The sequence below is a fragment of the Cottoperca gobio genome, chromosome 17 (assembly GCF_900634415.1).
Source record: "Cottoperca gobio chromosome 17, fCotGob3.1, whole genome shotgun sequence".
In the NCBI taxonomy this organism is placed as follows: domain Eukaryota; kingdom Metazoa; phylum Chordata; class Actinopteri; order Perciformes; family Bovichtidae; genus Cottoperca; species Cottoperca gobio.
This window is the reverse complement of record NC_041371.1, coordinates 2407455-2423257: the sequence shown is the minus strand read 5'-3', so window position 1 is coordinate 2423257 and position 15803 is coordinate 2407455. Positions and strand designations below refer to the sequence as shown.

At 45.3% G+C, this 15803-nt stretch overlaps 1 protein-coding gene across 6 annotated transcripts in view; it reads right to left on the bottom strand.

The window, feature by feature from the left end:
* Nucleotides 1-15803, bottom strand: part of LOC115022222 (nuclear receptor coactivator 2-like) — a 46552-nt gene that overhangs the window by 9585 nt on the left and 21164 nt on the right. For all 6 annotated transcript variants that reach the window (XM_029453161.1, XM_029453165.1, XM_029453164.1 and 3 more), the window contains 9 exons: nucleotides 15388-15560; nucleotides 12328-12431; nucleotides 10729-10906; nucleotides 9703-9891; nucleotides 8972-9073; nucleotides 8320-8460; nucleotides 7609-7756; nucleotides 4936-6094; nucleotides 109-346 (listed from right to left, as the gene is read on the bottom strand). In XM_029453161.1, the coding sequence (XP_029309021.1) occupies nucleotides 109-346; nucleotides 4936-6094; nucleotides 7609-7756; nucleotides 8320-8460; nucleotides 8972-9073; nucleotides 9703-9891; nucleotides 10729-10906; nucleotides 12328-12431; nucleotides 15388-15560 (2432 nt within the window). The remainder of the gene's footprint in view (nucleotides 1-108; nucleotides 347-4935; nucleotides 6095-7608; nucleotides 7757-8319; nucleotides 8461-8971; nucleotides 9074-9702; nucleotides 9892-10728; nucleotides 10907-12327; nucleotides 12432-15387; nucleotides 15561-15803) is intronic.

The following is a 15803-nucleotide window of genomic DNA, read 5'->3' as shown; positions in this document are numbered from 1 at the left end:
TTTGTTAATGTGTCGTGTGCACTATTGTTCACATCCCGAGACAAAGATATGAAGACAGTATCCATATTCTCTCCTGGAGATTATACAAACACAGGGTTGCAGACGTACTTGCAGGGCTGATGGGAGGGAAGGCTCTGTGCTGGTTGGGGCTGCTGCTGTCTGTCATCTGCAGGATGTCGCTGATGATGCTCTGTTTGTCCACAGTGGAACCAGGCGGCAACGAGGAAGAGGAGGACGAAGAAGAGACTTGTCTTCTGATTGGTGGTGGCTGTCCCGCGAACAGCTGCTGCTGCTGCTGCTGGCCGCCGCTCTGCAGGTCTTCTAGCAGGTCCTCCAGCTCACTGGTCTGAGAGCAGCCACAGGTAGAGACAGGATCAGAAGAGGTCTCAGGGACATTCAAGGATTGTCTGCTGAAATCCGAGGACATGATATTTGCTGCATTTTGTACACGACTAGGGCTGCACAAATCGTAATGTTAACTTGTGCGATAAACACGTCGCGATGAAAGAGTATCAGTAGAAACCTTCAAAATGTAAATGTTTGTGCAGAACCTGGTGCTGATATTTTATTTATTTCTGCCCTGTGTTGATCCGGACACATCACTGAATTTGTTCTATGATCGTTCAACACCTTTTATAAACCAAAATCCAGACACAAAGAAGTCATCGTCCATGTGATCCTTAAATTAAAGCACATGCAGAATTGTTAATATTATGATAAATATGCATTAAAAGTAGAATAAGGTGTTTTTTGTCTTTGTTAAAAGAATATATATATAAATAACTAAATGTTACAATACAAACTTTTATATAATGAAAACAAGAAACTTTGAAAGAAACTGAAAACCCCCCTCAGTAGTCTCTCTCTCACACACACACACACACACACACACACACACACACACACACACACACACACACACACACACACACACACACACACACACACACACACACACACACACACACACACACACACACACCGTAGGCCGTTTGGCTGATGAATAGAGGAGGGGCTAAAAATAAACTGCCGGCACTAATGAGGTCATGTGTGATGTACAGTAAGACACACAGTCACTGCTCTGTGTAACACACACACACGCACACACACACACACACACACACACACACACACACACACACACACACACACACACAGTGAACACAATGTCGCATATGTGAGGGACATGCCCCCAAACTTAAACATCCAGTTTTTGAAAATCAGGTGAAAATCTGCAGTGCAGCTAACTTTAGCAATGTCGAGCTAATGTCAGTCCCCATCTAAAACATCCAGAGGCTCTTGCGTTGCGCGTCAAATAGCTATCTGTTAGTTTATACATAAAATCAAATACATAGCACACTAACATGTGGCTGTCACTGCTAGCCCAAACACTGTACCACTGTGGTACAGTAACAGGGAGTACATGCTGAACATCACTGATCTGCAGGATCAGGTACCAGCTTGAAAAAAACTTGAATTTGCTTTACACAAAACTTTGCAAATATTGTTGTAGTTCCCAAAGCTTCCACTAGATGTTAGTAAAAAGCCACAACTCTCTGGTGGAGCCTTTAAAGGGATAGTTTGGATGTTTTGGGGATGTATGGAGGTATTTAGTCGGTTTATTACCGACAGTAGATGACGGTTAGCGCCCCCCCAGATTGGAGACGGGGCAGCAGAAGTACGTATGTTTCTTTCAATAGAGTCTGGTTTGCAAGAGCATAGATGGATACAGCTCACGGAAAGGTAAAGCGAACACTTTACTGCTTTTCTTCTGTCCGTCTGACCCCTGTAGTAATACACCGACTATGGTTAAATACTTTATACAAACTATCCCTTTAAGTCAGGGGTGTCCAAACTACGGCCCGCAGGCCAACTGTGGCCCATGGTCCATTTTTAATTGGCCCGCAGCACATTCTAAAAGTCTAATGGAATAAGGCCCAGATAGAAACCTGCGCTTGAATGTTTTGTACTAACACAGAAACACAGTTTTGACTTGTCAGCTAACTTAAAACATCAAGTGCGCCCCGCCAACGGAGCCCAGCACCCAGCGTGAAATTCAAGGTGTTTTTGTTTTTTTATTATTCACAACTCACTTTTCAAATTGACAGGTGCTCTTTTATTAAATAAACTAAACGCTTTACGGTGAGCGCCCCTCCAAAGCAGTAAACCTAGGGGAAACACTGAGACCTTTAGTTGATCTTACTGGTCATCTCAACACTGAACAAGAGTCTCCTGCGCACATGAAAGCATTCTGTGTGAAGCTCCGTCTCTTTGAGACACAACTACGCAACTTCAATGTTGCGCACTTCCCCACTCAAATATGTGAGCAAACATTTTCTGTTAACTCTGAACAAAAGCAGGTTGAGAACCAAAATGAGCGACAGCATCTCTGTGATGTCCTTCGTATCTTAAACATCAAACTTACTCCTGACCTGCAGCATCCTTCAGTCCACAGCTGCTCCCACTGAGTATACCTCAAAAGTATGAGTGGCCCAGCCCTTCGTATATTTTTCTGTATGCGGCCCTCAGTGATAAAAGTTTGGACACCCCTGCTTTAAGTCTATCTAGGATTTCACACCAAAGTGCGTCACTGTGCAGACAAAGGCCATTATTTTCAATGGAGATTGCTGCTGCCCTCCCCTCAGCAACCGCCATAGATGCCTGCACTGCCTTGATTTTCTGCCAGGTTAAAAAAATAAAATGTACACACTATGAAATGTCTATACATAGTCTTACACAAACACACACTTTGTGACCCGGATACACAACGCAAACTGCCACTTGCTCTTGATTTATGCACGTACAGAAAACACATGCACGCTTGCTTTCACTTGTTGACCGACTGTTCATCAGCTACTCTGCTGCTCATTCTAGTTCTGGAAGATCTGGATGGATTAAAGTTGAGCTGCGTTTAACGACTTGTACAGACGAGTAGCCTGCCTTCCCAAGCGCGAGTACTGTTTATGCAGAAGAGTTTTAAATAGTATGGTTTTAGAGAAAATGCATGTGTTTGGGAAGCAGTGAACATACGACTGGATAATTGAGCCTTAGATTATACTGCACGAGTTGTGTGTTTGTAAACGGATGTTTTCACATTTCAGGTCGTTAAACACGGCTGACATTTCCTTCAATTCATCAAGACTTTCCTCTGTTTTTTGATTCTTCGTTCGCCGTGGAAGCATGCGAGAAAACAAGGTTTTCTTCACAGGTTCAAGGTAACACAGGGTGAGTGATTGATTTACATAAACAAGAGCACGTTCCTGGCACCGTCACAAAGCGTCACCTTGTTATACAAAGTACAAACCAAGCCTCTGAATGGCAGCAGCCTCCGCTGTCCGGAGGCAACACTGTTTGTAGGAGAGTTGCCTGAGAACGTCCTCCTTCAGAACCTTCCTGGAGCTAACTTCAACTATGTCAATGCACCTGCACTTTCAATACACACTATTGAAAGTGCATCAACGCTCAAACCACTGCATGCAAACATACATATGCCGATACAAACACATGTATATGCAGAACCATATAAACAGAACTCGTCTGCTTTCCTGCAAGAGCACCTTTAAGTTTCAAATACAGCTGCACACATAACCTGTATGGTGTTTTTGAATTCTCGCTCCCTTACACCCTTGGTTTCTCTTTTCCACACACACACACACACACACACACACACACACACACACACACACACACACACACACACACACACACACACACACACACACACACACACACACACACACACACACACACACACACACACACACACACACACACACACACACACACACACACACACACACACACACACACACACACACACACACACACACGTTTAAACAGTACTCTGCTGCCTCCCTTGCCAGAACATCTTGTGTTTGAGGGTGTGTACTAACCAACTCCTGACAGCCTGCCATCAGCTGCCTGAAGAGGAAGTCAACACATCCGACAGAATCAAACACAGCGTCAGCTCACTGCTTCTCACTTGAAGGTGTTTATCGGAGATGTTAAGTACATCCATATGTCCATTTGTTAAGTGGACATATATTTTCCTTTACTCATAAACAGAACTCTTAAAGGGCCAGAGAAGAACAAGGCAGACTGACTGTGATCATTCTCCACATGGTTAATGTCTATTCCATCTAAAGTTTGTTTTACCAGCAGTCCAGAACACAAAGATACCTTTTCAATTAGTGGATCAACAGAAAAATAATCACCAACTATTTATATAGCGGCCGAAATGTGTTTTCTCAGACGGGTGGCGTCTCCCTTAGAGATCGGGTGAGAAGCTCAGCCATCAGGAGAGACTCGGAGTAGAGCTGCTGCTGCTGCCTTACGTTGAAAGGAGCCAGTTGAGGTGGTTCATCTAGTAAGGAGCCACCTGGGCGCCTCCCTAGGGAGGTGTTCCAGGTACAGCTGGGAGGAGACCCCAGGGAAGACCCAGGACTCGGTGGAGAGATTATATCTCCTCACTGGGAACGCCTCGGGATCCCCCAGTCGGAGCTGGAGGATGTGGCCCGGAGAAGGGAAGTTTGAGGTTCACTACTGGAGCTGCTGCCCCCGCGACCCAACCCCAGATAAGAGGTAGACGACGGATGGATGGATGGACGGATATTTATATAATTGATTAATTGTAAATCATTTTTCAGCCTCTCAAATATGGAGATGAACTGTTTTCCTAATTAGAAGACACTTTGGTCTTTGAGAAACTGGGACATTTGTTTACCATTTTATACATTTTATACATCAAACTTAAACGTAAAAATTAACGGCAGATTAACCAATAATGAAAATAATTGTCCGTTGCAGCCCAACCAATCAGAGAAAAGCAGCTTTTTTTTCATTTTAAGTTTCTCAACTTATTAATTATCAATATTGCTGGCAAATAATTTTCTGCCAATCCACTGATCAATGTATACAAATGTCAACAACACTGACCTGCTCCGCCATGTTGAAGCCCGCTTCCTGTTTCTCCGTCTTAACGTTGGACAGCTGGGGTTCGTCACTGGGTTCCATCTTGATGGCTTTATCCAGGATGCCGTTATCATCCCGATCCAACAGATAGCGCAGCAACGCATTGTCCTTCTTTTTGGGGCTCCCCGGCTCCTGTTTTGGGCAGAGTTCTCCTAGGGCGGCCATGTTGTCCGCTGAAGCCGACTCTGGACCAATGGGGTCTTTTCCGGTAGCCTCAGCAGTCAGCTTGGCCAGCTCCACCGGGGAGGTGCTGTTCTGCAGCAACCGGTGGAGGATTTTGTGTTTGTCCTTTAGCGAGGTGGAGGTGGCGAGGGGGGGTGACGAGCATGGATCAGAGGGCTCTAATTTTGTGGTGAGGAGCTGGAGCAGCTTAGTGTGCCCTTTTGTGTTCAGAAGGCGATTTGGGCCGTCGCCAACCTCGCCTAAACTTTCATTACCTTCGAAGCCGTCTGGGTCGCCATCTTTCTCCTGGTTCGGGGATGACAACAAGTCTTGCTGCTCCCCAAAAGTACCCAATAAATCGGCCTCCAAGCTGGGATTGTTCTTGGCTTGTTGGCTACCAGTGCTGCTGTTGTGAAGAGGGCTCTGCAGGCCAATTGGCTTTCTGTCAGGTGACTCTGGATGCTGCCCCTCGATGAGTCCCTGGGAAACCCTGCGGCCCTGGCTGAGGGCCTGCAGTGCACTAAGGGAGTTGAACCCTTGGCTATTTCCTGTGCTGCTGCAGACGGATGCTGGGGAGTGGAGTCCGGCTGCAGGAGAGAAAGAACCAGGGGGGTGTTGAAGGAGAGGGCTACTACAGCTGCTACTCGCCGCCATGCTGGGGCTCTGGCGATGACGAGGAGACAACATGACACCCTGGGCCCCTGAGGTTACGCCGGGGCTTCCCTGGGCTGAAGGGCTTCCCAGCTTCAGTGCTGGGCTGCTTCCCTGAGGCGTGGGCGCCCGACCCGATACAGCCCCAAAACCACGTCCAGGGGCACCGGAGTCCGAGGGGAAGTGGTGCGTGTTGCTGGTGACACTGGCATCAGGGGACGGGGAGGGACCGCCCACACTGGTTGGGGTCATTGGCTTGGCTATGGCCTGGCCGCCAGGTATGTCTGTAGCCATTCCACCCATGTTCTCCCTGGAAGGAAAAGAAAAACAGACACAAGATTTGGTAAGTTAATGTTCCCTGAGTAAATTAAGTTACAAACATCTTAAGGGAAGCATTGTAATCATGGTCGGTTTGGTCAAACTAGCGTTTCCAAGGTTAAGAACTTTCAGACTATATTTTTGACTTAGTTTATTAATGGATAACATTTTGATATCTGCCCGTATAGAAAGTGACCCAGAGTTAAAACAGACAGCGATATTCTAACTGGTGTTTTTCAGCGAGAGCAGCATCTTGGATTCAGTAACAGGCACACAGCGGAGAGGTTAAGTAACTCATATATAGAACAGAGAGCCGCTTTGAAACAGTGTACACAACTGAGAAAACAAAGTTGTAACGAGGCTAAATCTGTAACAGAAAGAGAGCTTTAAACATGCATTGGCTGGAGCCCCACACACAAAGCGTTCATTGTGCTGAGTGCTGGAGCGACACTTTTCAATGTGAAACTTGTGGAAGTAAAAAGGCCAAGTTCTCGCCATTGATCCCCGAAAGCTCCGGGTAACAGTCCTGGCATTGTTTTCTAACCGCTGTCCAATTCCAGACTCTGAATGGTCATTCTGACGGCTGGATGCTGGTTGAGTCGCTCTCTGTGATGGGAGGGAGGGACGGAGGTACTGTATACTGGACTGGCTGGTAGTGCTTGTGTCAGATTTGTTCTATACATACTGTACTGCGGCGGTTCTGAATAACAGGTTCTTTGTTCTTACGCCACATTGACCTTTGTCCAAATCAACAGGAAACCGTGAACGCTGAGAGAGAACATGTGACAAACACACAAAGAAGAGAAAATCATATCTGTCTTCTTATGTAATTACAGTCATTAAGTCTTAAAATGGTAGTGTTTTAAAAAAGGGAAGTTTGGATTTTAAAGCAGTACAGAGAAACTTTGCACTCGGGTGGGCTTAAGTGGAGCTACAGGGCCGAACTGGAGATTCATGATCGAGAAATCATTTGACTTAAATCTTTCTGCTGATTGGTGGAGAGGAATGAAGCTCTGGAAGGACTCATCTCATTCATCTCCTCTGACCACACAGAGTCTCAGTAAAAGTTGCACTGTTTGTAGAAAACTACTCAGATGTTCTGAACTACTCCTACAAAGCTAGACGACTAAACGTTAAAATGTTTAGAATAACTTTCTGGAGACTTAAATCTGCTCTAATCAACTCTAAACCTTCTCTTGGCTGAAATAAGAGATTCAGTTCAAAGTCTCTTGTCAAGCAAGGCTGTTAATATATATATTTTAAAGAATTACACTCAAAAAGACTAAAGAAAACAAATGTTAGGGACCAGCAGGTGTCAAAAACAAAGGACAACTTTGACGCAAGATGGAATCGTGTAATCTTTCTGTCGGACAGGAGACTAAGGAACAGATCTTACTTAACGAACATGAACAATGAATTCCGCTGAAATGTGCTCGTAAAGACGACATACAATGTTTCAGCAAGACAGACACGTCTCAGTGGAAGCAGAGAAAGAGCGGCTGGTACCTCTGCAGGATGTGCAAGGACATGTAGAGCTGAGGCTCGTTGGTGGCTTGAGATCGGGCCAGCTTGCTCTTAGTGTGAGCGGAGACGATGGTGCCGTCAGCCAGCGAGAATCTGTACAGAGGGCTGAGCGCATGGCCGTTCCTCAACACTGCGAAGAGACAGACGCAGCATTTTACTTCAACGTCGACATCATAACACGCGACTGACAGACAGCGAGCGAGATGGAATATGATCCTACGAATTGATTCCCCCAAACAGATAAAGAAATGAAGTGAATAAAAGTGGTGTACCTATGTATGTATGGCAGTATGTAAGTGTGGGAGTTATTGTTTTTGAGTTGAGACTAAACAACAATAATAATAATAATAATAATAATAATAATAATAATGACTTTATTAATGAAAAAGGTTCATAATGTACTTAATAAAAACAGACAATATATACAAAAATACAACAACAAGACAGAGATCAGCAAACTGCACTCCACATTCCACAGTCTATATGGAAACCTGACTCCAAAATAACACTATTTATTACACTAAAGCAAACAGCCGGCACACATCCAGCGTAGACACGAGGTAGAAATTATAGAGCTCTGAACCCTCAACAAGTACAAAGAAATGCAAAACTCAAAAAGAATGAAAAGAATTCAGCTTCCGAAAGAGAATATGAAGAAGCCTCCGTTAGTTCATCGGTTACAGTCTTACTCACCATCTTGCTGGTGTTTCTTAGCAAAGGACATCTCGCCGTCGTTCTGCAGGTGGAACCTCTGGATGCAACGCCGGACCAGATCCTCCCAGCCCGGCTTCATGGAGGCACGGAGCAGACTGGTGTCCAGGGATGTGATCTTACCTGGAGAGGGAGGAGACCTGATGTTAACAGGTTACCGTCATGTCTCAGTGTTTGTTGTGCATCGGCAGGGTTCCAGACCGTACGTCCCTCCTGCTGGGTAACTTGTTCCTGACCTCAGAATACAAAAACTCACTCATGTTCAAACATACTTATGGAATTGGGATGAGGACACGATTATATATTGGCTGTATGCTGATGGATCAAACAGCGTATTAAAGGAGTATTTTCACACGTGCACCGACGAGAAGCAAGTATGACATCGTGTTTTAAATGGTTAGGTTTCAGCGGGATGCAGGAGTTTGGGAAGTCGTAAGCATTCGGCTGGATCCTGGAAATACTGCACGAGATGTGTGAGAGTTTGTAAACGGATGTTTCTATAAAGCTTTTCTGTTTCTTCATGTTTTTGATTCTGCAAGAAAAACAACGCTTTCTCCCAAGACTTGATATGCAGATGTTCATCTTGTGGGTGAAGCATCCCTTTAACAGAAGAACCCGCCCGGCCCCAGCCCACCTTGAAGGTCCTGCCGCGTGGTGAAGCTCTCGTACGTGGGCATCGCAGGTCTCTCTTTGACGGGGACTCTTCTCGCCACACAGATGAGACACGATTGGAAATCTGCATGTTTGGAAAATCATGGGTTAAAATGATCCTTCCACTTACACATAAGATACAACATGTACAGTATATAAGAATATAGACAGAGTGGGGCTGTTTGTTCCTTTAGTGTGCGTGTGTGTGTGTTTCCCACCAAATGTGAGGCGAAATTTCTAATCTACAAGGACGGGACCCCTGTTAATTATATAAGGTGGTAAACAGACTCCGCCTTAGTTTTAACATCAACCTACACCTCAATCTCAACCAGCAGCACTCAATCTGTTCACCAGGAATCCCCGTCCTGTCGGGGGAGAGATTAGCACAATATCTGGTTGTCAGACATCTTAAATTAGAGTGTCAGACAGATTCTTTTCCCAAGTGTGTACGTGTGTGATAAGACAAGGTGGGGAGATGACAAAGTGCCACACACTAATTAGTCCCTCCCGATGGATGGGAGGAAAAGGAGTGGTGATGAAACGAGGACAGGACACGAGAGACTAAGAAAAGTGTGGCTGGAAAAAGTGACAAAGTCAAGACGGAGATGGAGAGACGGAGAAACAAGCAGCGAGACAAAAGAGGGATGGATCAAGAGAGCTAAAGATTAAAACAAGGATCGCAAAAAAGAAGCAAGACAAAAAACAACACACTACCTTCCCCCTCTTCCTTGATCGACTTGGGTTCAGACACGGCGAAACACTGCATGGTCTCGTACTTCTGCGGCGACGCGTCCTGCTGGTCGGACGCCGGCCGGGCTTCACCGTCGGCGTGAGGGTTGACCAACATACGGCAGTTGAACGTGTGACTGTTCCTGTTAGACGAATCACTGCTGCGGTTATTGACTGGAAGATAAAGAGACGCAAAACAGAAGTATGTTAAATAAAAACATTTGGTATTTAAAGAGACAAACTGACATTTCCAATATAGCAAAACCCTGGTGAGGAATCCAAACAGTTTGAGTGTGGAGCTAGTTATCAACAGGATTCAGCTCTTAGCTTAAACCTTTCCAATAAGGTCCGTCATAAAATGTTGAAGTAATGAGACGCTGGAAACTGGAAATACTGCAACAAACTGTTCTTTCAAACAGATCTTGTGTCAACATTTATCCCAGTCCTCCTGATCTCTGTGTGCTTGTGGAGACTGGGGTCTGTCAACACAAGATCAACTAACTGTATTTGTTGTGCTAAATAATCTGGTTGGACAGCTAGCTGACACTTTGTTCAGGCTAATTGAGGAGACACATCTCGTGCAAAAACTCCCGATTGGTTTGGAGAAGAGACTAAAGACGGAACAGGTTCACAGCAAAGTGCATGCTCAGTGTTAACCTTACTTTACTGAGGCTGGCTGAGCGCACGCAAAGCTCATTTAGACACTGTCAGCTACTACCCGCAGCTAGACATGTGACGTCGCTGGGAACTAAAAGACAGGAATGAACGTTTGCTCTTCATCATCTAGCGTTAACGATGAAAGAAACCAGGTTGAGGTTCCATTGCTCTGAAAATACTCACTCTACCTGCAGTGGATGATTATTCTGCAGAATCACGTCATCAGAACTTCCCTGTATCCTACTATGGCAAAGGCATGACCTGCTCTACTTTGCCTCTGACTGGCCTGATATTCTTCCCCTAACTCGAACCAATCACAGACTATTTTCCAGTAACAGCGTCTGTGTTTTTTACCCAGGCTCTTCGGCAGGAGGTTCTTCACAAACTCGGCGTGATCTCCGACATGCAGCACGCTGTAGACGCTGGTGTTCATCAGCTCCTCCTGCTGGTAGTGCAAATACTGGTTGACGTTCTCCGAGACAAACACTATGTTTCCCTCCATGTTGACCACGAAGAAGAAGCCGTCCAGAGCCTGGGGGGGGGGGGGGGGGGGGGGGGGGGGAAGAGGAGACGCAGACAAGGAGATGAAGAGGGTGTGATGAGAAAAGGAAGAAAAGACAGTGGAGCGATGGGAAGGAGGTAGAAGAAACGGTGGAGAGAGATTAGAGGAAGAAGTGAACGTGGAAGGCCAGCAGGAAGGGAAGAAGGGGGAGAAAGAGTAGAAGAGGAAGGAGGGATGAAGAGGGGACATTGGATGTTAATTACATTTCCTCTGAACTTTCCACCAAAAGCTAATTAGACTCAATTAATAGAAGTGAATGAGAAAGTTGAGGTGTTACGCCTACCTGCTAAAAATACATTTAACATCATTAAAAGTTTAACCATTTGTTATGTCATGTGAGAAATGCTGCTTTTATTACGAAGAGTGTCTTGCAGGAGCAAATGCAACAATTTTTGATCAGTGTGTGATCATTCTTTAATAAATCTGGGTGTTTTGTTGTGAACATGTAAAGACATTTAAAAGAAAAGCTCCTTAATTATGTCACCAAAAGATGCATGCAGTAACTTGCAGTGTGCCAATATAACTCAAGGTATTAAAGCAGATCCACAGTGGCCTATCGAGCACTGTGTGTGTGGATCTTTCCATTCTTTCATTCCTGTCTACTCAGCATTTTCCACCTACATGAGCAGACTGTGATTTGTCCTTTAGCCTGCCACATGTCTACACTACGCCTGCCTGTGTGTCACCCCAACACCGGTGTACAACACAGAACAGAAAGGGGCGAGAATGATATTTATCTCCAAGCAGACACCTCAGGCAATGTGGCGGCTGGTGAAAGCTATATATAGTCTGTGTAGGTAGGTGTGTGTGTAGGTAGGTGTGTGTGTAGGTAGGTGTGTGTAGGTAGGTGTGTGTGTGTACGTAGGTGTGTGTGTGTGTGTGTGTGCGTGCGTGTTTGTGGTCAAGCTCCACCCCTTCTTTTCTAATCTGGCTTTTCAGAGAGGTATTTATACCTCATTGGGTCCCATGTTATAAGTCACCACAGACACACACACACACACACACAGAGACACACACACACACACACACACACAAAACACACACACACACGAGTAGGCTTGATGACGGCCTTGCCGCCAGCCAGGGGAACTCTTATCTCTCTGCGTCACTGTAAAGTGCATTTAAAGTAACAAAGACAGTGCGCCTGCTCTTAATGTTTCAGACAACACATAAGAAAACCCTGCAGGTGAAGTTCTGGTGAAGTTCTGCATTCTGACACAAATATAAATTGTTCCCTTCTTCCCCTCCGTTGTTAAAACGTGACAATTAAAGGGCAAGTATTGTCAATGGAAACTTGTGCGGGTGTCACTGTTTTGTGTCACTATCTTTGACCTTTAAACTCTTTTCCCTTAAAAGCTTGATAACGGAGGAGAACTACAGGCTGAACCTACCTCCAGCATCATTGGCCCGAGGGCGTCTTTATCAATGACCCCCTGTCCTGTGGAGGAGACGTCGGCCTTCTGCACCTCCTCAGCATCGGCCTCTGGAGCTTTTTCTGGAAAAGATAACGAGAAACATGAAAAGAGGGGGTTCGAACGCTTCAGACGTCTGAGGTTTTAGGTGGTATTTCTTTGGATGAGGAGATCCATGCCAACACTGATGATGTGCTGAACTGGCAGGTCAAAATTAGACCATTTCACCTTAAAATAACAGCTTAAAAATCATTGTGATGCTACATCACGTGTGATTGGGTGCACTGTGCAACTTTGGTGAGCGAGTCGTACAAAGTGGATTTATGTTTAGATCATATTTTATGGAGAGAATGTTTTCTGGTTTCCCCTCTAACATCCTCCGGCTGCTCTGCCTCGACCATCAGTGAGTCAGGTTGACTTGTTGCTAAAGTAACGCTAACCGCTAACTGATGCTATCTGCTGCTAACTGTAGCTGCCGTCAGCTAGTTGCTAGTCGCTAAATCTCAGAGTCGTTGGTGAGAGCTTTGTGACACTAAAGGCTGCCAGACTGATGCCTAACATGCCTTCTTGCTGTTTGAATAATTAGTAATATTAGCCGTCTGGTGTTGTTGCACTTGCTTCGTGTTTGGTTGTCACTATAAGGCAATCCTAACAAATGCACAGCTGCACTCTGTGTCGAGGCGTCCAATCACAACAAAACGATTGTTGCACAAAGTTGCCTTAAGGCCCAACATTAAAAGGAAGGCATAGAATATAGAGTTACTGACTGTATGTGTATCACACAGTGTGTTTCTTCTCTTGGAAAAAGCATGTAGTGAAAACTAAGCTTTTCTGCGACTCTGCCTCCAGGAAGGGATTTTCTTTTCCTAGAAAAAGTGTTGTTTTTGTGACGATGTCGCCCTCAGGCAAACACACACACACACACACACACACACACACACACACACACTTTGTGTTTGAATGGACTTTCTGATTCCATTAATTGTGTAGTCCTTCTATAACCCAATTCCCTCCTCCACCAATGTGTTGATGCCCGGTGAAACCCGGAGGTTTGAGTGCCTGGAATGTCATGGAGAGCAGGTATCACTACACATAATGTGCAGTACATTACACACATTTATAGTCATATTAGAGACCAGTCTCCACTCTCCTCCCTGGCTGTACCACTGGGCTGTTAAGCCTCCCATGGCCCCATTAGGCCACATAGTTGACATTCCTGCAGTGGGACCGGAGCTGTACAGAGTCATCAGCCCTTAAACTCTGTCACTGCAGAGCTGGTGTGGCCCTCCTGTAGGCTGGAGGGTCTTAAAGTCGCAGTACTCGTCGTTTTCTATCAATAAATATGACACTTTATTTGACCTCATCAGTCCGTGAGGTCAGATTTAGAGCCCAAACGAACGAAGGAGGTCAACAAGTCACACATGCAACACCATCGTGGACCCTCTTCTGGCCTCGCAATATGGCCGCTGTATGTTCACAGCTGCAACAACTTCAAAACAACTTAGGTGCACAAAAGAATAGTGTTGCTGTTGTATAACCTCCAGTAGTTGTGTGCTTTATTTTGTCATCTTTTTAATCAGTTGTCCTGTCAAAGCTGGACAACACTTTAATATGTGCGACACACACTCCTTACATTTGGCTGCATTCTCAAGTAAGCTTTATGGCGACACACACACACACACACTCATACACACACACACACACACACAGAGAGAATGTTTGTATTATGTTTTCCCACATGGTAACCTTCATGCTGCACAGAAAGCTACTGATTCCTTTCATCTGGTATTTAATAACGTGTACGTACGCTGTATGATTTCTGTTTGATATCAATATAATAACTAAAGTAGTTCAATACGAAGGCTGCTGGACAAAAGTGGGTTTCTGAAGTGGAGCAGACAGCTGTGTGACTTGTGGCTGTGTGTGGCTGTGTGTGGCTGTGTGTGTGTGGCTGTGTGTGTGTGTGTGTGTGTGTGTGTGCTTATTCAGCTGTTGTTTTCAGACACAAACACGTGGACACCAACCGACTGACCGCAGGAACAAAAAGAGGAGAGCGAGTATGTTTGAGAGAGAGGAGGAAGGAGAGGATACTTTTGTGGAAAGATGGACGGCCGGTCTCTAAAAACACGGCTGTTCCAGGATGGATTACAAACCGCCTGGAAAGGGTAGAGCCACGCCGACGCCAGTATAAGAAAGCCACCGCGCTGACCTAATAGAGGCAGTTGATAGTGAGGGTCTAACCTGCTGCGTTCTACAGATAATCTGGAATTAGTAAAGGCGGTATTTTATACGACATCATCGACCTCCGAGGGATATAAAAGGAGAAAGAGGAGAAAAAGAAACAAGGACAAGAGGAGAGGAAAGGACAAGGGTGGTTGAGGAAGGATGTAAGATGGATAAGAAAGACACAGAGAGGAGAGGATGGGAAAGGAAAGAGATGGTTGATAAGAAAAGTGAAAGGGGAAAGAGGTGAGAAAGAAAAGACAGAGAGGAGGAGGGAGGGAATGTGACAAAGAAAGGTGAAGGAAAGGAAGTAGAATATGGAGATATGGAGATATGGAGGTGGAGAGGCAGCGCTGAGGGCGTTAAACACACAACATCTGATGGTGCTGTCACATTCATTCTCCTTTAGCTGCTGGGTGCATATTTAATGTTGGTTTGATTAGTTTCACACAGTAAAAGGAGTTTGTGTTTACACTTATACACAAGAAGAACTTGTGAAGAGCCAAAGGAAAGTAATTCCCATATCATTTAATTTGTTGCACAGTTGATGTGATTCCAGCGTTTAGCTTGATAAAGACATTATTTAAGACTTCTTCCACGTTTGTGGTTGTGAGAACATGGAGAGACTCTTTCTTCATGAAACAGTCAAAAGAATAGAGAGAAGTTCTCAACTCATCTCCGCTGTTACAATAGATTCCCCCCCGACTGCTTTGTGAAAAATAAAACAGCCTTATTGTCTGAGTCAGATGAGCAGAGCAAAGAAATGAAATGTCTAATGAACATTAGCAGGAGACACAGCGTGGAGTGGATCCTCACCCTGCTCCTTGATCTGCCTGATCTGCTTCACCGTCTCTTTGAGAATAGCACATTTGTCCGGCTTGACGTTGAGGTCGTCCATGTCGTTGATGTTGGCGAAGATCAGCTCGGCCAGCTCCTCGATGTACTTGTTCTCCTGCTCCCGGTTCCTCCTCTCAGTGCTCCTCTTAGGGCTGCAGGGAGGGACACGGAGACATCGTCAAAATGTGCACCGGAAATTAAGAATTTCTGTTTTACGCTGAACATTTGATTTACACGTTGAACTTCCCGCCTTACGCCGATTTTGTGCAGCGATTATCAACTAAGTCACCGTCCTCACAGCAACCTGAGCTACAACACCTGCGTGTCCTCATTATACCCTCAGTGCGATGCAACATCGTCACTACGACCTTCACACGTCCTCTCGGACACTGGAA